This window comes from Pituophis catenifer, unplaced genomic scaffold (assembly GCF_029215685.1).
Source record: "Pituophis catenifer annectens isolate HBS135680 unplaced genomic scaffold, rPitCat1.0.hap2 SCAF_2, whole genome shotgun sequence".
NCBI classification, from domain to species: Eukaryota; Metazoa; Chordata; class Lepidosauria; order Squamata; family Colubridae; genus Pituophis; species Pituophis catenifer.
Genome location: NW_027256882.1, coordinates 34,362,402 through 34,387,961, shown reverse-complemented (window position 1 = coordinate 34,387,961; position 25,560 = coordinate 34,362,402). Strand labels below are relative to the sequence as shown.

The window sequence follows — 25,560 nt, the reverse complement described above, 5'->3', positions numbered from 1 at the left end:
AGACATAGGTCAGAATATAGAAACAAATACAATTATAGACAGTCTTCCATGGATAGACATAGATATAGAAGCCCACCAAATTACAAAGATAATAGAGGGGGCAGAGATAATTCAAAGGATAGAAAATCTGGTTCACTGAATGGATTAAATAAACAAGACAACACTAACACACAGCAGAGTGAGAACAATAATTGGCTTATTGATTCTGGAGCAACTAATCACACCACTAATAACAAAGATATATTGTCTTCATTTGTAGAAGATAAATTTGTAATAAAGGTAGCTAACCAAGAAAAGGTTCAAGTATTAGGTAGAGGGAATGTAACCTTGCCTGGTCTAGGAAAAATAGAGGGGGTATTGCTAATACCTGAAATACCTCATAACATACTAAGTGCCATAAAACTAAGTAGAGATTCTGATATTAACATTGTTTTTTCTAAAGGAAAAGCGACTTTGGAGAAAAATAAAATAGATATAGGCACTGTAATAATTAAAGGAGGCCTACCTTATCTAATAACAAAGGAAAAATGGTTGCATAACATTGATTCAAATATGGAAGATTGTATTGAAGTAGATGATGGAAACATTAGCAACAGTGACAATGATGAATGTAAAATATCTCATGATCACAAAGACGCACACAATGAAAAAAAACCAAAAATAGGTAAGCCAATTCATGATGAGTGTGCTCACATCTTACATAGGAAGTTAGGACATGCCAGTTTTCCTGTAGTACAAAAAATGACTGAACACGCAGAAGGTGTTAAAATAAAAAATTGTGAAAACTATTTGGAATGCTCAGTATGTAAATCTACAAAACTAAAAACTAGCCCCAGACCAAGAAAATCTACTAGATCAACCAACAAAATTTTTGATTTAGTACACATGGACTTAGTTGGTCCACTAACTCCATCAATCACTTATAGAAAACGTTACTTCTTGACCATAGTAGACGATTATAGCCGCTATGGATTTGTTTATACATTAAAACACAAAGATGAAACCTTTCAAAAATTTAAAGAATTTTATAAACGCATAGAAACACAACACAATATCAAAATAAAACAAATCATGACAGATAGGGGATGTGAATTCATGTCTAAAGAATTCTCCCAATGGTTAAAGGACAAAGGAATGTTACATTACACGTCTAGTCCATTTTCTGCATTCCAGAACGGGATTGCAGAGAGGAAGAACTCAACATTACAAACCATGATTAGATGCACTTTGGAAGATGCTGGCTTAAGCAAACAATTCTGGTCAGAAGCCTTACATTATTCCAATTACACACAGAATAGAACCTGGTCCAGCATTGTAAATAAGACACCAGATGAAGTAATGTATAATAGGAAACCAAAATTGGCACACATGCACATATTTGGAGTTACTGCAGACGTACACATACCTAAGCAACTAAGAAGAAAGGGAGAAAACGTGTCCAGAAGACTCAGATTTATGGGATATGAGACAGGAACTAAAGGGTACAGATTCATTGATAGTAATAACAAATTTATAGTCTCCAGAACAGCTGTGTTCCATGAACAGGCCAACTGGTCTAAAATACATCTTAATGAAATATTTCCGAGTAACAACAAAGATACAAAATCTCAAGAGAAAGGGACTATAGAAAAGCAAAATATCAACAAATATAAAAACAAAAACAAAACTTGGACAAATAGCCAACACAAAATAAAGACAGACACACTAACAAAAAAGGAAGCAAGATATTTGCATGATAACAATAGTAAACCTGAAAAAACAATTAGAAACACCAGAAATCAGATGCCAAATAAATACAAAGATTATATAATGCATATGGATGGTGAGTCAACGACACCTAATACATATGAGGAAGTGTTAAAACTCCCTCATAAAGAAAAAGAAAAATGGGAATTAGCAATGAAAAAAGAGATGGAAAGCTTACAAGGATTAAATGTATTTACACCTGCAATTGCACCAAAAGATAAAACAATTATTGGTACCAGGTGGATATATAAAATTAAGAACTTAGAGGGAGGCAATACCCTATACAAAGCTAGATTAGTTGCACAAGGTTATGCACAGAAATATCCGGAGGACTATACTGATACGTATTCTCCTACAGTAAGAACCGAGAGTGTCAAAACAGCTCTAGTGGTAGCATCAGCACTCAATCTCGATGTATTCCAATATGACATACAGACTGCGTATCTACACGCAAAACTAGACAAGGAAATATATGTAAGAGCACCTCACAGTCAATACACAAACAAGAATGAAACTTGGTTGTTAAACAAGAGTTTGTACGGGTTAAAACAATCTGGTAAACGATGGTATGATTGTTTAGTAAAAGTACTTAAAACCATGGACTTCAATGCCACCACTGCTGATAACTGTTTCTTTGTCAAAAAGGGTGATGATTGCTTAGAATTTGTATTGATCTATGTGGATGACATTTTATACATAGGAAAACATAAAGAGAGAAGAGAAACTTTTGTAACTAAGCTAAATGAACATTTCTCATTGAAATCTTTAGGCAAAGTAAACAAATATCTTGGTGTTCAAATTAATAAGACTAAAAGAGGATTCAAACTTACTCAGAGAGATAAGATCATAGAGCTCTTAAACAAATGCAATCTAAGTGATGCCAAACCTTGTGATACTCCTATGCAGACTGACTTTCTAAGAAATGCTGATGAATCATCCCCTGAATTCAAAGATAACACATTTTATAGATCAGTCATAGGTTCACTTCTTTATATATCTAATTGGACAAGACCAGATATCGCTTTACCCCTCAATTTATTATCTAGACATGTCAGCAAGCCAACAATGTATCACTGGGAAGCTGTCAAAAGAATATTAAGATATCTGAAAAGTACACTTGACTTTTGTTTAATGTTGGAACCTAACGATAATAAAGAACCAAAGCTTACATGTTACGCAGATGCGGACTGGGCTGGAGACACCTCATGTAGAAAAAGTACATCTGGTTATATATTCCTCTTAAATGACTGTCCAGTTTACTGGTACACTGGTAAACAAGAATTAGTGGCCACTTCAACGACAGAAGCAGAATATGTTTGTTTATCTAAAGCTGCAAATAATCTTGTATGGTTTAATGATTTGATTTCAGATGTTTGGAAAAAACCTGTTTTGCCTTTTGTTATGCATGAAGACAATAAAGCAGCTATTGAAATATCTAGATCTGACGCCATTGGACAAAGGTCCAGACACATAGATATAAAATTTAAACATGTAAGACAATTATCTCAGGATGGATTTATTAAAGCAGTGCATTGTGAAACTTCAGAACAATTAGCTGACATATTGACAAAACCTTTACCTGCTAAGCAGCATAAATACTTAACTTCTAAGTTGTATGTTTTGTACTGTCCTGAATCTGAATGTAATTGGTGTTGCATAACGAATCGGCATTTAGAGGGGGATTTGTCAGATGTAAATGCCTTATTCTCTAATGTGTAAATAGTATATGAACGGGGTATCAGGGGTTAATTTATTCTTCACTTCTTAATGTATTCATAATTCACCACTCCCATACCTAGCTCCACCCATTGTATATATAAGGAGCTGTTTGCACCCTTTTCCCTGCTTCTATCTGTGAATATTCAGTGAATATAGAATGCCTAATGTAAATAAAAGGAGATATATTTAAACCTTTAACTCTTACTAAATTTATTGAGTCTGATCCTGAAAATATTGCAACAGGGTATGTCTAGTTTAATGAAAAGAAAGACAAGGGGAGACATGATAGCAGTGTTCCAATATCTGAGGGGCTGCCACAAAGAAGAGGGAGTCAAGCTATTCTCCAAAACACCTGAGGGCAGGACAAGAAGCAATGGGTGAAAACTGATCAAGGAGAGAAGCAACTTAGAACTAAGGAGAAATTTCCTGAGAGTTAGAACAATTAATCAGTGGAACGACTTGATTCCAGAAGTTTTAAATGCTCCAACACTGGAAGTTTTTGAACAGATTGGATAACCATTTGTCTGAAGTGTAGGTGTAGGGTTTCCTGCCTAAGCAGAGGGTTGGACTAGAAGACCTCCAAGGTCCCTTCCAACTCTATTATTTTATTCTATGACTTAGGCGGCAGTGGTGGAGAACAACAGTCTGTACTCACTGTGTTTTGGAGACGCACATGCCAAGGGTTCTTCTGATCCCACCTTGCACTGTCCGAGTAGTTTGCCAAACCACAAATGGCCTCCAAATCTCTAGGATCTAAGATGGTTAGCAAGTTAATGAATCTGGGAGAAAACTGATCATCCTCAATCTTGCCATTTGCCACCCTTACTTGCGTGTTCTTTCTACACAGATGTTTATGGAGATTTTCAGTCATCCAGCTTTGTCCCAAAGATGCTTTTTCAAAAGACAATTGGACTTGTTTTTCCTTGGAGATGCTTCGCTTCTCATCTAAGAAGCTTCTTCAGTTCTGACTAATAATGGAGGATGGAAGGATTTATACTATATATCAATCCTTCCCTCCTCCACCATTCAGTCAGAACTGAAGAAGCTTCTTGGATGAGAAGCGAAACGTCTTCAAGGAAAAACAAGAAAGCCCAGTCGGCTTTTGAAAAAGCACCTTTGGGATTTTCTACATAGAAGATTTCAAGGTCTATCACTCTTTCAGCAGAACCAACCCAATTGGCCTTCTGTCCAAAGGTTCCCACTGGCTTTGTTTAGTGACAAAATTTCTCATGTTAGCAGAAACGAGGTTCTGAGATTAGTTTTGCATGTGGGAAAAATCAACCCCTTTTTATGTCAATACTTTAGTGGGGGGGGGGTGTACTTGTGTGAATGCATGCCTTTGAGTCAGTGTCAATTCCTGCAACTACCTGAACTAGTCTTTGCAGATTTGTTGGCAAGGTTTTTCGGAAGTGCTTTGCCACTGACAGCTTCACAGGGCTGAGTGAAAGTGACCGACCCAAACTCACCCAGCTGGTTTCGTGCCCAAGATGAAACTAAAACTCAAGAGTCCCCTAGTTTCTAGCCTAGTGCCTTAACCAGTGCACCAAACTGCCTCTCTTCTTTCATATTTACACCATGCATTTCTAACACTGCAAAATGTTGGTTTCATTTCTGTTTTGTTCTGGATCTTATTACCTGCTTTGCATAAATAAAAATGATTCAAAATAGGGAAACAAATATTGAACTGTCTACAACGGAACAAATAGAAACATAAAATGAAGGCGAAGTTATACAGGGAAGGACTGTTCACATACAGGCTGGAACTATCTACAAGTAACAATAGCACTTAGATTTATATACCGCTTCGTAGTGCTTTATAGCCTTCTCTAAGTGGTTTACAGAATTAGCACATTGCCCCCAACAATCTGGGTTCTCATTTTACCGACCTCAAAAGGATGGAAGGCTGAGTCAACCTTGAGCCTGGTGAGATTCGAACTGCTGGCAGAGGGCAGAGTCAGCCTGCAATACTGCATTCTAACCACTTTGCCAATACAGCTCTTCGGTCCTCATAACTATACATTTGGTGACCATTCGAAGTTACAACGAAACTGAATTTTAATGTTAATATTTATTAGCTTAATATTTTAATGTTTGATCTTGTTGTTTTTAGTTTGCTTACAGCAAAGTTTACTGTAAACCGCCTGGAGTCGCCTCTGGGTGAGATGGGCAGCATGTATATATTCCCACAAGCATAAGACTGATTAGATAGGTGCACCAACCCTTTGCCCCTTTCCCCCTTGCACGCTGGTCCCTGGTAAACAAGATAGATTCTACACACCCAACAGATCTTCAAAAGCATTCTTGAGTTCCTGTGGATTTTCCATCACAAAGACATGCCTCTCCCCTGGCTTCTTTGATGCAATGTCATTCATGGCACTCAACTCAACGTCGAGGTTCCCAATGCCAAAAACATAGATATCTGAATGAAACAACAACAGGACATGCACTGATGATGTTATCTAATTGGGTAATGAAATGTCTTGCAAGAAAATAACCAAGGGTCCTTCAAAAGGACATATGTTAACATGGGATATTCTGGAAGAGAAGACAGGACAGTCCCCGAATCTTATCAAGGGATTCTTTCAGATTTATCAAGACAGTTAAGTAGCAAGGATGAATGGGCTGGATGCACTGAAAGCCATATGAAATAAGAAAAATAAGAGCTTGACTCTTTAGAATTCATTTTGAGGGAAACTAAGCAGATAGATTTCCAGCAAACCTGAGGTGAATCCGGCAGGGGGTTTTATACTATATTCTAAGAACTCCGAGAACATTTGCAGTGACTTAAAATTTTGTTACTTTATTCTGTGGGTTGCCCAGGAAAATACCTTAACTGAAATTACTTTTCCTGGAGAGATGCAGGAGTGATTGAATTTTCTGTTTTCAATTACTGCCGCATGAATGACTTGCCTGGCTTTTTAACAATTGCTCCTGCTGTTTTCCAGCAGCAGCTTTTTTTCCAATTGCTCTATTTTGGGCAGCCTCTTTATCTGAGTTGTTTCTTCTAATGTAGTGTGTTAGTCATAGATGAGCTGCTAAATTACTTACTTCTCTGTTGGCCCTAACTGGCGACACATCTCTTGGGTTTTAGACAAGGGTTGGTAAACAAATTTATAAATGAATGAATGAATGAATGAATGAATGAATGAATGAATGAATATTAAGATATTTAAATTAATAGTTGGACTAAATGAATGAATGAATAAATACATGAATAAATAAATAAATATTAAGATATTTAATTTAATAGCTGGATAAATGAATGAATGAATGAATGAATAAATAAATAAATAAATAAATAAATAAATAAATAAATAAATAAAATATTAAGATATTTAATTTAATAGCTGGATAGATAGATAGATAGATAGATAGATAGATAGATAGATGATAGATAGATAGATAGATAGATAGATAGATAGATAGATAGATAGATAGATATTTAAATTAATAGCTGGATAAATAAATAAATGAATGAATGAATATTAAGATATTTAATTTAATAGCTGGAACAGTAAAGTGGATAATGGGCCACAACTATGATTGATTGGAGAGTGCTGGCTCTTGCATGAGGCAATCTAGATTATGATTGGTTACTGTGTGTAAAGGGGGAAGTTTTCCCTTTCTCCCCCCGCCCCCCGCCTTTTTCTTCTGTGTGCCCTGTATGCTCTGTGATGCTCCTGTTTGCCTGACTATCCTGACTACATATAGATGTTAAATGTATTTATTTATTTTTTTAAAAAGTACAAGTTCGTGTCAGCGTCTGTGATTTCATTTGAATACCTGCTGCGTAACTCCCTGACAATAAACAAATAAAACCTTACATCTCTTGGAGAGCATTTACCACGGGTTACTTACTCCCTGAGCTACAGCCTTTCTTCTGACAGTGGAAAGTGAAAGTGAAAGTACAGGCTTTCCCCAGAAAGTAGAAAGTGGTGCTTTACAGTGAAGGCAGATCTCAGCTGCTCATGATAACACTTGGATTTTGTGAGAGAGTGAGAAAACGAGTGTGGTCAGGGTGAAGAATTGATGTTTGATTTATCTAGGAGCAGCAATCTGAGAGAAGCAATGAAGTCAGATATGAGAGGTAACCTGGGAAGAAAAGCATTTCAAGAGGAGGAAAAAATGATTTATTGAGGATCCCCTCATAACAATCAGAGAAAATTAACTCTGGTAGCTTTATAAAGGCTACAAGAACATTTATTTTGCTTCGTGTTGTGAGCTCTAGGCCCCAGCAACTAAGCTATATTCCTCTACGTATTCCTCTACTTATGATCAAAGCTATAACTGACCCAAAATGGGGGGCTTGTGACCCAGATTCAAAGCTCTGACAGTCACACCCACTCCACAGTCGTGTGATGAAACTTCGGGCACTGGGCAATATGGTCACATATACAGCCCTTTGCAAAGTCCTGCAGTTACGTGATCACATTTTATGACAATTTTGACTGGTGCTTACTTCTAGTTTTCAGCAAAACTGCACCCATAGTGAACCACTACGTCACTTAACGACCACAGCTTTTGCCTAATGACCATGGCATTGTGATGTCTCCCTTGGATGACTCCTCTGACTCTTCCTCGGAGGCCGGCTTGAGGGAGGATGAGCTCATTCCTGGCATGTTAGGAACTGGGTTAATTAATGACTCTGAACTGCTGGCCGAAAGTGATTTATAGGGGGCTTTGGCAGGGGACAGTTTGCAGGTCACTGAAGAGGAGGAGCTGCCTTCCATGTTGGATCCGAGAGCACGCAGGGCAGAGAAAAGACAAGAGCAAAGGAGATCTGCCAGATTACTCGGGAGAAGGCCCCGCCCATCTTGATGGACTGCACAGAAAGCTATTTATCATGGCAGGCAGAGGGAGGCATTTCTGGGAACAACGTGTTTGTTTTGTGGCTGTGTTTGTTCATGCTTCCTGCTTGACTTTGTGCCTTGGAGACTCTGAACTTCTCTTGCCAAGTGAACTCTTGTGGATGTACTTTCAGTTTTGCCTCTTGGCTTTAAGTTTGTTTGGTGGACTTACTTGTTGGAGCAACCTTTTATGGACTACTGGCCATTGCCTTGTGGACTAACCTTGGCCTGCTTGTGGGTGGCTTTATTTGGGGCAGTTCTCAGGCTGGGTGAAGGGAATTTTTTAAATTTAATTTTATTTATTTATTTTATTTTGTCAAGCATGTATTTTATGACAGATACAAGTGTAAACATAATTATAAATACATGAAAAGGATACGAATAAAAGAAAACATTAGGACAGGGACAGTAGGCACGCTGGTGCGCTTATGCACGCCCCTTACAGACCTCTTAGGAATGGGGTGAGGTCTACAGTAGATAGTCTAAGGTTAAAGTTTTGGGGATTTGGGGAATCCCCCCAAAATTGCTGGGGAACATTAATAAACTCTGTAAAATACATTTATTTTTATTTATTTATTATTATTTATTATTCGAATTTCTATACCGCCCTTCTCCTTTCGGACTCAGGGCGGTGAACAGCCAAAATAAAAAACATTTATACATAAGTACGATTAAAAATAGATTTAAAATAATTAAATTTGGCCCATAGTTTAAAAACACATGTTTTACATGTGTGTGTGAGTGAGTGAATGGGGCAGCACAGGCATTTGTTTTACAACCAGTGCAAAAAAGGTCATAAAATTGAGTCAGTCATATGATCAACTCATGTTAGGATCATCATGGCATAAGTCCATAATGGACAGGCTCCATTATGGTTATACGTCGAGGATTGCCAGTAGTGGGTTTTCAGTTGAGCAGTAGTTATACAGACATTCAGTCTACTGTAGAAAAACAAGATTCTTGAGGGAAGGTTTGCTATCCCAATATAACACAATTCATTCTTTTGAAAAAAAAAATCAAGCATGATTTTCTTACCAAGATAATCTTTTCGGTTTTCTCTCACATTCAGCAGACCTTCTATGAGGTTCACTGCCATTTTGGGAGAACCTCCAAGATTGGATTTTCCTGAAGACAAAAAAATAACAACAAACAAATTAAAGGACAAAATCAGAAAGTAATTCCCAAACCATGTATCAGGGGTGAAATCCAGCAGGTTCTGACAGGTTCTGGAGAACCGGTAGCAGAAATTTTGAGTAGTTCGGAGAACCGGCAAATACCACCTCTGGCTGGCCCCAGAGTGGGGTGGGAATGGAGATTTTGCAATATCCTTCCCCCGGGAGTGGGGAGGGAATGGGGTTTTTGTAGTATCCTTCCCCTGGAGTGGGGTGGGAATGAAGATTTTGCAGTATCCTTCCCCTGCCATGCCCACCAAGCCACGCCCACCAAGCCACACCAAGCCCACCAAGCCACACCCACAGAACCGGTAGTAAAAAAATTTGGATTTCACCACTGCCATGTACTTATGGTAAAACAAGTGAGCCAAGGGGCCTGGTGGCTCAGCAGACTGATAGCATTGTGATTAACACCAGCTGTCTGCAATTACTGTAAGTTCGAATCTCACCAGGCTCCAGGTTGACTCAGCCTTCCATCCTTTCTAAGGTAGGTAAATTGAGGACCCAGTTTGTGGGGGCAATAAGCTGACTTTGTATAAATATACAAAAGTATGAAGGCTATTGCTTAACGCATTGTAAGCCGCCCTGAGTCTCCGGAGAAGGGCGGCATATAAATCAAATTTAAAAAAAAAAAAGAGGAATAAATTGTGGAAAACTCAAGGATGATCATATTGAATTGGTGTTGTGTTCTTAAATGAAAAACAGAAATAGGCAAGCTAAGAAAAATGAAGACCTGGCATGGTTTCCTGGGCATTCTGAAGACTATGACCAGGCTGACCTGTGACTGTATTAAAAACAAGAGGGAATTTTTAAAAATCCTTGTGATTGATAGGCTGGAGCCTGGCTTTGAAACACTAAATTTCAGTCTAAATCTTCATCTAGTGGAGGCTTTTGAAGACCACAAGCAAAAGGGTTTACATCATAATGGTCAGAAGAAGGGACCAAAGGAGGGATGGTCCAAAGAGCTCATCTTAGAACATAGATGGTGGAACTTTCTGTGCTCCAGAACTGCATTCCCCAAAAAAATAAAAAAAAAATGGTGCAGCTGATGTAACTTCCCACTTCTGTCCCCAAGGTGGTTTTCCAAAAGACAACTGGTTTTCCTTGGCTTTGTTTCTTTGAAGAAACAAGAAATGTCTTCAGTTCTTCTTCAGTTAGAACTGAAGAAGCTTCTTGGATGAGAAGCGAAACATTTTCAAAGGGAAAAAAAAACCAAGAAAATCCAGTTGCCTTTTAGAAAAGCACCTTGGATCAGCCATGACCTGAATGATTGAGCATCTCCATAGACATTCCGACTTTTGTCATATTAAAATACACACATGCTTAAAACTGGGCAGCAATTTTTAAAACCACGGGGAGCAAACCGTTCTGGGAAGGATCGGTTGGACACCATATCGTAAGATTTATTCTGGAATTATGAGGATTAGGTCTTTCTCCACCCCACCTTCCTCAAATCCTTGGAGAAATGGAGAAGAAGAGAATCAGAAAAATGAGCTCTCCATCTCAACCAAATCCTGAATGTTGATTGCTAGTTGAGGAGATGTTCTAGTTCTTTGGTTCCCTTTGTGGCTTGTTGATTGTTCTCTTTTGAATGGTATATAGATGTTTATGTCTATGTGCCTGCTAGTGGCCGATTTCGTCTGAATGCCAGGCTTCCAGGAATTCTCTAGCATTTTTGGACTTGGCTTGGTCTGGGGATGCTCACAGTTGAAACTATAGTTAATTTTGCGCGAGTCTTGTGCGATTAAGGAATTTTTCAACATCTCTTCTGATTGCTAGTTGGTGTTCATAGATGCGCTCTGCTAATCTCCTGCCTGTTTGTCCTATGTAGCGGTTGTTTCAATCTTTACAGTAGTGGTCAAAATTGTGGAAACCATTTGGGAAAAGTATATTTTTGAAGTTTGATGGCTAATAACACCCCTTTTTTTGCGGAGTTTCAAGATAATCATATTCCACTGCTGGAATGGCCTGGGAATAGCCCAGACTTTAACACAATTGAAAATCTATGGAGCTGACTAAAGAAACTTGTTAGTCAGAAGTGACCCAGCAATAAAACTCAGTTAATAGAAGCAATCCTTCAATCTTGGTTTCACATTATAACAGCTGCAGAACTAAAAGACTTGGTTCACTCCATGGGAAGACATTATGAGGCCGTAATCCATGCTAAAGCTTATCCAACTAAGTATTAACTGACGTGATAACTTTTGAATATCTTGTTTTTTCTATGGTAATAATTTTTGTATATCTCATTTTTTCTACATGTTTCACTTTTCTTCTTTATACTGCAATTGCTATTCTAATAGCAAATCCTTCATAAAAGTTACTGCATTACATTCTTGATTAAATTATCTTTCCATTGATATATAATTTTATGGCACTACTAAAAAAAGAAAAGTGGTGTTATTAGCTAGTTTTAGAAAATACACTTTTCCCAAAAGGTTTCCACAAGTTTGGCCACTACTGTACACTGTATGCCAGAAGTCTTCAAACTTGGCAACTTTAAGACATGTGGACTTCAACAAGTTCACTTCAACTTGTGTTGAAGTCCACAAGTCTTAAAGCTGCCAAGTTTGAAGACCTCTGCTGTATGCTGTAGATCAGTGGCTCCCAACCTTTTGGGCACCAGGGACAGGTGGAGAGGTTTTTCTGTGACTGGAAAAAAACCTGTGGAGAGAGGTTTTTCTCTGACTGGAGCAGGCATGGTTTCACATGTTGCCTGCCTCTCACAGATGGGGCTTTGCTTGTTTGCGCGACCTGGTTACTGGCATGCCACAGCCCGTTGCCAATTCATGTACTGGGGATTGGGGATCTCTGCTGTCAATGACTCCTGGTTTTTTTTCTTTTCTTCTGGGGCTGCTGGGTCTTTTAGTTTACTTAGGATGTTTTAGAGGGCCTTAGTTGGTTTGTGTGGTACCCTAATGCCATCTGGTTATAATAGTCTGTTTGTGGTTTCCAACATGTCTTTGATGCTTGGCAGTGTTATCTTTTTCACAGCTCACATGATAAGAGCAACACAATGAGAGCAAACCCCACTCCCTCCTAGAACTGATGATGTTACCTAGTTTGGGTAATGAAATGTCCTTCGGGGGTGGGGGGGACAACTGTCAGCTTTGGAAGCCATATTAACAGCTTCCACGCTGCCACCTTCTTGCGCTTGGGAAATTAGGGGGGGGGAATTTAGTAGAGGGAATGTAGTTAAGACAAAATATCATTCTTCTTTTCGGTCAAGGTCATGGCATTCCTGCATCTGGCGAAGGAGTGGTTGGAGTCAGGGGTGGGTTCTAAATTTTTTTACTACCGGTTCTGTGGGCGTGGCTTATTTTGTGGGTGTGGCTTGGAGGTCATGTGACTAGGTGGGCGTGGCTAGCTAGTCAGAGTCATTTCTGGAAGGTCCTCGCACTTACGATCAGTCCTCGCACTTACGACCCGACTCATTTGTTTGCTTTTAACACTGATCAGCTGTAGGACGGCCCTTTGAAGCCCCGCGGCAAGAGTTTAAACAGTTTTTTTCCCTCTAGGACTCAGGAGGCAGCAATAGATTGGGGGTGGGACCAAATAAAAGGTAAGAATAACGTGGGGGGGTGGGGGGGGGTGGGAGGGCGGGGGGGGGAGAACCGGTTCGGTGACGTCAAATCGTCACCGCTACCGGCTCGGCTGAACCGGACCGAACCGGGAAGAACCCACCACTGGTTGGAGTGGTGTCTCGAGATGGGACGGATATATTTGTAGGTTTCAAAAATTTTTACTACCGGTTCTGTGGGTATGGCTTGGTGAGCGTGGCATGGCTTTGTGTGAGTGGCTTGGTGGGCAGGGCAGGGGAAGGATACTGTAAAATCTCTATTCCCACCCCACTCCAGGGGAAGGAGGGAATCTCCATTCCCTCCCTACTCCAGGGGAAGGCTACTGTAAAATCTCCATTCCCTCCCTACTCCAGGGGAAGGGTACTGTAAAATCTCCATTCCCTCCCTACTCCAGGGGAAGGACACTGCAAAATCCCCATTCCCTCCCCACTCCTGGGGGAAGGCTATTGCAAAATCTCCATTCCCACCCCACTCTGGGGCCAACCAGAGGTGGTATTTGCCGGTTCTCCGAACTACTCAAAGTTTCCACTACTGGTTCTCCAGAACTGGTCAGAATCTGCTGAAACCAACCTCTGGATGGATGGTAATTGGACCATGTGATGGACTAATGGCTTCAGGGGCTGGATTTGGAGTTTTGATTTACTGGGGGAAAACCCGGAACTCTCAGATTCGGGTTTTCCCAGATGTGCCAGCATACCTACTCTAATAAATGGAAACCTTGAGAAAATACCTGTCTCAGAATTTTTAACTGGAGTTGGGTTCTTCTGAAACGCTGACATCAAGCTCAGAGAGCACCAAGGACCCCTCATTTCAACCCTGAGCTACAAATAGTTTCCTATATGTAAAGTAAAGTAAAGTATGAAGAGTATTGGACCTAAAACACTGCCTTGGGGAACACTACTATTAACATGTACAGGATTTGATAAAGCGCTTCCTATTTTGACCACTTATTGTCTGTTTGACAGGAAGGCAGCTATCCATTTATGTAGGAGTCCAGAAATGCCATAGGATTTTAGTTTTAGAAGTAATTTGTCGTGTACCACTGAATCAAAAGCTTTACAGAAGTCTATGTAAACTGTGTCTATTGCTTTGCCCTGATCGAGATGTTTGGTACAATAACCATCACTAGATAGTGAATGGTCTCTCCCCCCCCAAAAAAACCCACTTTCAATATCCCCATTTCTCCTTACCATCCGTAAGCAGAATGATAGCATGGCGGACTTTGCTCCATTGATCTTTTGAAAATTTTTCTTCGTTAATCATCATCTCGTAAACTGCATAAAGGGCCGCGTAAATGTTGGTTCCCGTTGCATTGCCATGATCTGCAAAAAGGGTTCGATTAGTCTTAAGAGATTCTTCTTTTTAAAGCTCAGTTTCACTAAGGCTTGAGAGGCTTATACAGGTGATCCTTGACTTACAACAGTTCGTTTAGTGACTGTTCGAAGTTAAAACATGACTGGAAAAAATTGGCTGATGACGGTTTTTCACACTTACAACCGTTACAGCATCCCCGTGGTCATGTGATCAAAATTCAGACGCTTGGCAATTGACTCGTATTTATGACGGTTGCAATGTCTCAGGGGTCATGTGATCCCCCTTTGGCGACCTTCTGACAAGCAAAGTCAATGGGGAAGCCAGACTCGCTTAACAGCCATGTTACTAATTGAACAAGTCCAGGGATTCACTTAACAACGGTGGCAAGAAAGGTCGTAAAATGGGGCAAACCTCACTTAACAAGTGTTTCACTTAGCAACAGAAATTTTGGGCTCAATTGTGGTCATAAGTCAAGGACTACTTGTAAATTAGGCATACGAAAGGACAATAAAGGGCACGATGCAAGAGGCGTAAGAGGGAACTGCAATAGATAACATTTGCCAAAGTTTTGTGGATTTCTTCCCAGTTCACTATTGGTAGCACGCAGCACTTCTGCGCATGCGCAGAGCATTTTTGATGCCGTCTGGGCGGGTGTGGGGAGGCTCCCGCTGCTGCCACTACCGGTTCGCCCAAACTGGGGCGAATCAGGAGCAACCCACCACTGATACGGTAGGCCAACTTTGCCACAACTCAGAGGCCCAATGCAAGCTGGCTTCCATTGCAGTATTTGGGTATAGCTTAGTCTAGAGCAAGGGTCAGCAACCTGTGGCTCTGGAGCCGCATGTGGCTCTTTCATCCCTTTGCTGCGGCTCACTATCACTCAATATATGTGTCACAACTGCCAATGTCTGACACCCACCGGCACACAATTTATTAAGCTTTTTGATCCCCGGTAGGACAATCATGGATAAATCCAAGAAAAGAAAGGTTTCAGAAGAAAACAGAATCTTTAATTCAACTATATGCTAGTTTTGTGGCCGCTCAGGAAATAGTCAGTTACGGGAAGAGTTTTGTGGCTCCAGGTGTTTTCTTTTCTGTGGGAAATGGGTCCAAAGGGCTCTCTGAATGTTTAAGGTTGCCGACCCCGGCCTAGAGAAAAAAAGGACTAGGGAGGATATGATAGCAATATTCCAGTATTTGAGAGGCTGCCACAAAGAAGAGTGAGGGTCAGCTTATTCTCCAAAGCACCAGAAGGCAAAACAAAAAACAACGGATGGAAACTAATCAAGGAGAGAAACAACCTGGAATCAAGGAGAAACTTCCCAACAGTGAGGACAATTAACCAGTGGAACAGCTTTGCTTCCAGAAGTTGTGGGTGCTTCATCACTGGAGGTTTTTAAAAGACACTGGACAACCATTTGTCTGAAATGGTATAAGGTTTCCTGCCTGATCAGGGACTGGAAAACCTCCAAGTTCCCTTCCATCTCTATTCTGATTGATTGATTGATTGACAGCAAGGCAGAAAGATTTTGAGGCTGGCTGGAAAGGAAGCAATCAGGGCAAAATAAACGGTTGAACTTGAGGTAAACATTCCAGCCTTTCTTTTTTTCTCTTGATGGCTGCCAGCTCAAATCAAGTTGACTTCCAGAAGCCATAACCTTCTATCCAAAAATTATGTGTACGTATATGTATGGTTAAGAAAGAGATGAGGGAAAAAGTATGAATGTGATACTGTACAGGTAGTCCTCGACTAACAACACTCTTGTTGTTAACAGTAACAGTATCACAGCAACCATTTAAATAAAATAAAATAAACAACAGTAGTGACTGTCTGAAGTTTCAACAGCACTGAAAAAAGTGACTTATGACCAGCGGTGGATTTCAAATTATGTTACTAACGGTCCGCCCTGCGCGCGCCTTTCTTCCACACATGCGCCAGGCCTCAAAAACGTGCCTAAATAGGATGGCATAGAGCTGAGGCGGGGGCGGGGGGGCACCTGCGAGCGATTTCTGCTACCAGTTCGGGTGAACCAGTCCAAACCGACTGAATACCACCTCTTCTTATGACTGTTTTTCACACAAGCATTTGGGCTCAATTGTGGTCGTAAGTCAAGAACTATCTGTATATGTGTGTGAGATGAATTTGTGCCTAAGGGGGAGAGTCTCTCTATGCAGTGAGACAACAATAACATGGGGCTTGTATCACAAATTTGTCGGTTTTGTCCACTCCCTCCTCTCAGAAGCCAATGATGAGAAGCAGTGTGTCAATATTTTAATCAAAATAAAAGATCGACCGTATTTTTCAGAGTATAAGATGCACCTTTCCCCCCCCCAAAAAATAGAGGGTGAAAATCTGGATGCGTCTTATACTCCAAATGTAGCCCCACCTAGCTTCTCAAACGGAGGTTTCAAAGGCTGAAAAAAGCATCAGAAACGAAGCTTCAGAAAAGAAGCCCCCAAACAGAGCTTCAGGAGCTTTTTTTCTGAAGCTCTGTTTCGGAGGCTTTCAGAGGCAAGAAAAGAAAGTTTTTTCTGAAACAGAGTTTCAGAAGTTTCAAAGGCAGAAAAAAAAGCAAAAAAAAGCAAGGCACAGAGCTCACAACCAAGGAACCTGTCGCTAAAATTCACCTCTGGGAACAGCTGATTGGGGGTATTCCTGGGGGCCGATCCACCTGCCAATCAGCTTTTTTCTTATTTTCCTCCCCAAAAACTAAGGTGCGTCTTAGACTCCGGTGCGTTTTATACTCCGAAAAATACGGTTTGTATCAAATGTATAAAGCCACCCAACTCACAACAACACTAGGCAACATACAGAGATATAATAAGTGGAACAACTTGCCCGCAGAAGTTGTGAATACTCCAACACTGGAAATTTTTAAGAAGATGTTGGATAACCATTTGTTTGAAGTGATGTAGGTTTTCCTGCCTGGGCAGGGGGTTGGACTAGAAGACCTCCAAGGTCCCTTCCAACTCTGTTATTCTATTCTATTCTATTCTATTCTATTCTATTCTATTCTATTCTATTCTATTCTATTCTATTCTATTCTATATTGGGGTGGGGGAGGTGGGAGGAGAACAAAACTGATCTAAATGCCTACCTTTGTAATTCATACTATTTTCCATCTCATCAAGCACCATATCGACATCTTCAGCGGCAACATCACCAATGTCGACAATTGTCTTGGGCTGGCTGGCATAAGATATGACTGAGAACTTGACCGGAACTTCAAAGCTAGAAATCTGAGGAGCAAAGAAAAGCCAAAATACAGGGGAAAAAACAAAACAAAACCAGGATTACATTTTAGAGAACATCCATCAAACGGGTCATTTTCTTTACCATCAAAGAACCTTTTTCCATATGATATTCTTCTACCAAAGTATTTCACTCTAATGCTTGGCAAAGAATTCTGAGGCATACTTGACAGTTGGTTTGGTCTAGTCCAGAGGTGTCAAACTCAAGGCCCGGGGGCCGGATCTCACCCACAGGATACTTAGATCTGGACTGCGGGGCCACCCTGGAAACAACAAATGACCGGCCCGCTGTGCTTCTGCTAGAGAAAACGGAGCTTGCGGCCCTCCCAAATTCCGTTTTCTCTGGCAGAGGGTTGCAGGAGGCTGTCGCAGCCGAAAACGGAACTCAGGAGCCTGTTTTCGCTAGCAGAATACTCAGGCCACCACAGGCACCCCTGACACGAGTGACATTGAGCTGGCCATGCTCACCCCGGCCCCCCAAGGTCAAACACAACCCTCATATGGCCCTCAATGAAATCGAGTCTGACACCCCTGGTCTAGTTGTTAAGGCACCAAACTAGAAAGTGGGAGTCTGTGAATTCTAATCCTGTCTTAGCCATGAAAGCCAGCTGGGTGACCTTGGACCTGTTACTCACTGTAGTATCACCTAAATATGAACCAGCAGTGTGCTGCAACTGCCAAAAAAGCCAAGACAATTCTAGGCTGCATTACCAAGAGCCTTGGTAGTACAGGGGTTTAAGGCACCTTGTTATTAAGCTGGTTATTAAGACCAGCTGCCTGCAATTACTGCAGGGTTCGAATCTCGCCAAGGCTCAAGGTTGACTCAGCCTTCCATCCTTTCTAAGGTAGGTGAAATGAGGACCCAGTTTGTGGGGGCAATAAGCTGACTTTGTATAAATATACAAAAGGATGAAGGCTATTGCTGAGCACATTGTAAGCCGCCCTGAGTCTTCGGAGAAGGGCGGCATATAAATCAAAATTAAAAAAAAAAAATTAAAAAAAAAACCCAGAAGGATAGAATCAAGATCACGTGAAATGTTAGTAAAGCTTGATAATGTCTTGCTAAGGCCACACTTGGAATACTGAATCCAGTTTTAGAATAGAATAGAATAGAATAGAATAGAATAGAATAGAATAGAATAGAATAGAATAGAATAGAATAGAATAGAATAGAATACAAAATAGACAATGGAATGGAACGGAATGGAATAGAATAGAATAGAATAGAACAGAATAGAACAGAGTTGGAAGGGACCTTGGAGGTCTTCTAGTCCAACCCCCTGCCTAGGCAGGAAACCCTACACCACTTCACTTTTGGTCGCCATGATTTGAAAGAGATGTTGAGACTCTAGAAAGACGGCAGAGAAGAGCAACAAAGATGATTAGGGGACTGGAGGCTAAACCATATGAAGAATGGTTGCTGGAATTGGGTATGTCTACTTTAATGAAAAGGACCAGGGGTGACATGATAGCAGTCTTCCAATATCTCAGGGGCTGCCACAAAGAAGAGGGAGTCAAGCTATTCTCCAAAGCTCCTGAAGGCAGGACAAGAAGCAATGGGTGGAAACTAATCAAGGAGAGAAGCAACTCAGAACTAAGGAGAAATTTCTGGACAGTGAGAACAATTAATCAGTGGAACAAATTGCCCTCAGAAGTTGTGGGTGCTCCCCAATACTGGAAGTTTTTAAGAAGAGATTGGACAACCCTTTCTCTGAGATGGTGTAGGGTTTCCTGCCCGAGCAGGGGGTTGGACTAGAAGACCTCCAAGGTCCCTTCCAACTCTGCTATTCTCTCTCTCTCTCAGGCCAACCCACTTCACAGGATGGTTGTTGTGGAAAAAAGAAGGAGAAGAAAATGTGTTGGGTATCTGTGTTGGGTATGTTAGCGGCCTTGAATTATTTGAACAAATAATAAAGGGAGGATACAAACGAATAAATTAAAAAATAAATAAATAAAAACATTCCACAATGCTCCCTCAGTTGATTTGAAGCAGGATCCAGATCCACTCGCTTTCAATGCAGCTCGAATTGATCAGGAATACATAATACAGGTAGACCCTGGCTTGTGACAGGTTGCTTAGCAACCATTCATAGTCCCAACGAACCTGTGTGTGTGTTACACTTACAACCTGGATTCAAGTTCTGACAGCCCCCTCCCAAGTCACATGGCCGTACTTCGGGTGCGCCATAACCAGACCACATATATGGCTGCTTGCGGCAAACTGCAATCCCGTGACTATATTTTATGACAGTTTTGCCTTTTGGTAATGGCTTTTTTCCCCCCTTTTCATTATTTTACGGCGAAGTAACCAACTTTAGGCCAGTTATTGAAGGACAGAATGCTGCAAGAGCTCGTTTTTACCACAAACATCTAGAAAAGCCATTGGCTTTTCCTGTTGAAGTTGAATTGTGCGGAATTTTCTGTCAAACAAAAAAGCAGGATCTTTTAAATATTATTCACTGAAAGGAATAGGATCAGATGTCCTCGATTGTTTGTGTGCGATACTAAGGATTGCAGTCACTGATCGGTTGATAACTTGGGGGCCAGCAAGTCTTTGCATTGTTCTTCGAAAATCCTCTCAACAACACACCAGCAGCTGAATACACAAGATACAGGTCCCAGCCCTGTTTCAAAACCAGCTTTTAATCCATTTCTCCCTATTCAAGGTGACTGAATACTGCCAATTTACAATCATTCAACAAGAGTGATCATCCCTCAAGGAAACCTATAAATCCACCCTTCTGGCTGGGGAATTATAATAGAAGAGAATAACAGAATTGGAAGGGGACTTAGAGGTCTTCTAGTCCAACCCCCTGCTTAGGCAGGAAACCCTACACCACTTCAGACAAATGGTTATCCAACGTCTTCTTAAAAGTTTCCTTAAAATGCTCCACTGTTGGTTGGAGCATTCGCAACTTCTGGAGGCAAGTTGTTCCACCAATTAATTGTTCTAAATATCAGGAAATTTCTTCTTAGTTCTAGGTTGCTTGCTGGAAAAGCCCGGATTGCTGGAAAAAGAAGGTTTTAAGGGCACGGCGGAAGGCACCGAGGTCTTGGATTCTCCTTATCTCTGGGGGCAGGTGATTCCAGAGGGTAGGTGCCCCCTGGGGGTCACCAGCCTACATTGTTTGGCTGATGGCACCCCGAGGAGGCCCTCTCTGTGGGAGCGCACAGGTCGATGGGAGGCCGTCGGTAGCAGCAGGCGGTCTTGAAGATAACTAGGTCCTATGCCATTGAGCGCTTTAAAGGTGATAACCAACATCTTGAAGCGCACCCGGAAGACCACTGGGAGCCAGTGCAGCTCACGCAGGAGAGGTGTTGTATGGGAGCACCATGTGGCTCCCGTGACTACCCACGCGGCCGCATTCTGGACCAGTTGGAGCCTCCGGGTGCTCTTCAAGGGGAGCCCCATGTAGAGAGTGTTGCAGTAGTCCAGGCGAGAGGTGACGAGGGCATGAGTGACTGTGCACAGGGAATCCCGATCAAGAAAGGGCCGCAATTGACGGATCAGGCGAACCTGACCAAAAGTCCCCCTGGCAACAGCCGTCAGATGTTCCTCCAGGTGTAATTGATGTATTAACCCTATAAGTTAAGCTTCCTGGAGTCCCTTTGTGCAGGGTGTAAGAAAGATGGCCTTGACAGAGATATGCAGAATTTGTTGTGTAGGCAAAAGTTGCTGAAGCAATATTAAAGTCCAAAGTAATGCTATAACATTCAGAAGGGGCTTAGACAGATGCCTCCCTAATTCCATGGAGTTTAAGAAAGAGGGGGACAAACAGACTTGTAAAATTCAGTTATTATAGCCAATCTCGATCAAAGGAGCTTTAGGTTTCCGGTTGTTTTCCGGTCTGCAAGGGAGGGCTACTGGGGGTTCACAGGGGTTCGGGAGAACTTCTAGCTAAGATTCTGTGCAGTTCGGAGAACCTCCAAATCCCACTCCTGGCTGGCCCCGTCCGCCCCTCCCCTCCCAGGAGTCCCCACGCGGCCCATTTTGAATGCAGGTAAATGCAGGGCTCAGGGAGGGCAAAACACGGGCCTACCGGAAGTTCAGGAAGGCCAGAAACGGGCCTGTTTCTGGCCTCCATGGGGCCTCCGGAGCCTGGGGAGGCCGCTTTTGCTCTCCCAGAGGCTCGAGAAAAGCCTCTGGAGCCCTGAGAGGGCAAAAATGCGCTACCAGGGCAGAAGAGCCCTGGTAGCGCAGCAGACTAAATCACTGTTATTACCATCAGCTGCCTGCAATTACTGCAAGTTCAAATCTCACCAGGCTCAAGGTTGACTCAGCCTTCCATCCTTTCTAAGGTAGGTAAAATGAGGACCCAGATTGTGGGGGCAATAAGATGACTTTGTATAAAATATAAAAAAAGTATGAAGGCTATTGCTTAATGCATTGTAAGCCGCCCTGAGTCTCCGGAGAAGGGCGGCATATAAATAAAAAACAAACAAACAAAAAACCGACCACCGTGGTGCAAGAGGCCAACTAGGCCACGCCCACCATGGCCACACCCACCCACCAACTGGGCAGAGAACCCCTTGCTAAATATTTTGAAGCCCATCCCTGCTTGACTGGTATCTAGTGAAGGGGACATTTACCAATGGAGGGAGCATGCAGATTGATAAATCAATAAATAAACCAACGTAATCTGCTCACATACTTATTTTGGTGAAAATCCCTTTCTCACTTCCAACTTTTGGGGATTTAATTTTGTACACACTCTGATTTGGCTGCTTATAGTATGGTTAACCTGGGTTAGGCCTTCTAAAAGTTCAAATTTATATTATATTTGCAGGGTAAACATATCCTTATCTCAGTAGTCACCAGCACTGTTGCTAACACTACCACCATCAGGCGCCAGGGAAATCAGGAGATCCAGACAATTCAAATGGGTATAAGGATTTACGGTAAGCTTAAACTCTCTACAAGAATCTGAACTACTAACAGTCAAAGCAATTTGGCGGTAGATAAGTAATTCAACGTGGGCTGGATTTAGACTGATTATGTGTTTGACCACTCTCTTGGGCTCAGCCTGGTCATCTCCTGCATCCACCTCCCAATTCTTTACCCAACTTGTACCTACAGAAACTTACCCTGATGATGATTTGGCTTACAGCATCTTTAAAGATAGAAAAGTTAGGTTCTGTAACGCTGTGGGAAGCATCCAACAGGAAGTAAATGTAGAGGAAGCCATCTTTGGTCAGTATAATTCTTCGGCCTAAAGATGGAGCTGATATGGAGAAAAAAGGAATTGTTATTTCCCATCCTAAGCAAAAGAACTTGCTTCCACTGGTACCAGATACTTCTTTTTTTCTCTCTTTCCCCTTCAATAACCTAGGATACCTGCAAAGAAGCTGAAAGTGATTCTGAAGCCACAAAAAGATGGACAGCCCAAAGGCCAAGCCATAGAATTTGCTTGCACAAAATGTATCATGACATTGACCTGATGAATATCCACCGCATTGCCATTTTTGTGTGTTTCTCAACCTTAGCACATGATTCTGCAAGTGCCTATGACTCATTACATGCTTCAGTCCCGCTGGAGATCTCCCGTGCATCTATCATTTAATTAATTCAGAATAAAACGACATCTAGTTCAGTGGTGAAATCCAAATTTTTTTACTACTGGTTCTGTGGGCATGGCTTGGTGGGCATGGCTTGGTGGGCGTGGCAGGGGAAGGATACTGCAAAATCTCCATTCCCACCCCACTCCACGGGAAGGATACTGCAAAATCCCCATTCCCTCCCCGCTCCTGGGGGAAGGATATTGCAAAATCTCCATCCCTGTCCCACTCTGGGACCAGCCAGAGGTGGCGTTTGCCAGTTCTCCAAACTATTCAAAATTTCCGCTACCGGTTCTCCAGAACCTATCAGAACCTGCTGGATTTCACCCCTTATCTAGTTCCTAATCAATACTAAATGGGCCCTCTTTAAGTGCCATAGTTTCCTCCAAAATTAATTTTTAAGAGATTTGTGAAGATCATGTTGGAACTACCATTTATAACAATGTTTCTCAGTGTTTGAGAACTTGAGAATTTCCACTTCTAGAATTCCTGAACTTCAATTCCCAGAATTCCATAGGCAGCATACTGGCTAGGGAATTCTGGGAATTGAAGTTCATATATCTTAATTACCAAGACTGAAAAACACTGGTCTAATTCATGGAGGATAAGGCTACCAATGGCTACTAATCATGTTACGTTGGCCTTCCCAGCTAAACCAGACAGGAAAATTGACTAGCTGAGGTGAAAATTACTTTACTAAGACTACATTAACAGTATATCACGAGTCTGAAAAGTACTAATTCCTGCCTGCCGCTTTTAACTAGTACACCCATTAGACTAGCTGCTCTGGAGGAAAAAGACTCACTTTGAACTGTCCCAGAAGGGTCCAACTCGAAAGTGGATACTTCACTCAGAACATCCGTCAACGAGGCTCCAAATTCAGCTTTAACATCTTCAGCTCGGTCATAAGAATAACTGGCTGTGGGGATGGGAAAAAGGGAACATCTCGTGTTAATGCAAAAGAGATTAAGGCATTGATTCCAGTATTTGAGACGCTGCCACAAAGAAGAGAGGGTCAGCTTATTTTCCAAAGCAGGGCAGGACACGAAACAATGGATTGAAATTAACCAAGGAGAGAAGCAACCACGAATCAAGGAGAAACTTCCTAACTGTGAGGACAATTAACCAGTGGAACAACTTTGCCTTCAGAAGTTGTAGGTGCTTCATCACTGGAGGTTTTTAAGAAGAGACTGGACAGACACTTGCCTGAAATGGTATAGGATCTTATAATTTTTTTTTTAATAATTATAAAATGATGATGTCGGCCACAAACAAGAAGAACATTTACAAAATGTTTTATAGATGGCATTTATCCCCGGCGAGATTGGCCAAAATGTTTCCCAATGGACCACCAAATTGCTGGAAATGCAACCACCAGCAAGGGACCTACTACCACATGTGGTGGACATGTCCCAAAGCCAGGGATTATTGGACAAAAATTAAAAAATGGTTGGAGGAAATTGTTGAACAAAAAATTGATATGAAACCAGAGTTATTCCTTTTGGGTATAATAAAAGGTAATATAAGCAAAGAAATTTAATACATCATGCTCCATATAATCACCACAGCCAGAATCACATTTGCCCAAAATCAGAAGCAAGAAAACACTCCATCAAACACAATGATAATAAAAAAGGTGCTAGAATATATAGAAATGGACAAATTAACAATGGAATTAAGGGACAAGGAGGAAATAGTGTATTATGAGACATGGAATAGGTGGTATAATTGGCTTGAAAAGAAGTCTAAAATTACCGTATAGTGAATGTACAGAAAAGATAATAAATGGATAAAATGTATATTTTAGAGAGTAATAGACATGTAAATATTGTATATATTATAAAAATAAGTAACTATGAAATAAGAATGTATATGTATAAAACAAGAGGCCTGTGAATAAGTTGAAATTAAGAAAAATTTCCGATAACCGAAAGCTGTAATAGTGTAATTGTGATTTTAAAGGTTAAAAATGTTGAATAAAAATATTTCTAAAAAAAAAAAAAGAAATGGTATAGGATCTCCTGCTTGAGCAATGGGTTGGTCCTCCAAGGTCCCTTCCACCTCTATTCTGATAGATTGATTGATGAGAAATTGCTCTGAACAATATTTTGTAATTAATTTGACCATGGATTTACCATTCATCTTTCCAACATAAGAAAGTAATTCTTTTTTTTTTTCCTAAATCCCTGCAATATTGTTATTGTCAAATACTGGAAATACAAATACATCTTTATTTAACAGGTTATTTCAAAACATCAGAAAAAAAGCATTGGCTGAATACAGGTAGTCCTCGATTTACAACAGTTCATTTAGTGACCATTCGAAGTTACAACGGCATGAAAAATGACTAAGTTTTTCACATGACCGTTGCAG

The 25,560-nt window shown here is 41.1% G+C and overlaps 1 protein-coding gene across 1 annotated transcript in view; it reads right to left on the bottom strand.

The window, feature by feature from the left end:
* Positions 1 to 25,560, bottom strand: part of LOC139310091 (uncharacterized) — a 126,966-nt gene that overhangs the window by 79,021 nt on the left and 22,385 nt on the right. The window contains exons 5-11 of the mRNA XM_070934245.1: positions 23,993 to 24,106; positions 22,717 to 22,853; positions 17,478 to 17,619; positions 14,256 to 14,387; positions 9,348 to 9,437; positions 5,744 to 5,884; positions 4,121 to 4,218 (exon numbers count right to left, since the gene is read on the bottom strand). Coding sequence (XP_070790346.1) covers positions 4,121 to 4,218; positions 5,744 to 5,884; positions 9,348 to 9,437; positions 14,256 to 14,387; positions 17,478 to 17,619; positions 22,717 to 22,853; positions 23,993 to 24,106 — 854 coding nt within the window. The remainder of the gene's footprint in view (positions 1 to 4,120; positions 4,219 to 5,743; positions 5,885 to 9,347; positions 9,438 to 14,255; positions 14,388 to 17,477; positions 17,620 to 22,716; positions 22,854 to 23,992; positions 24,107 to 25,560) is intronic.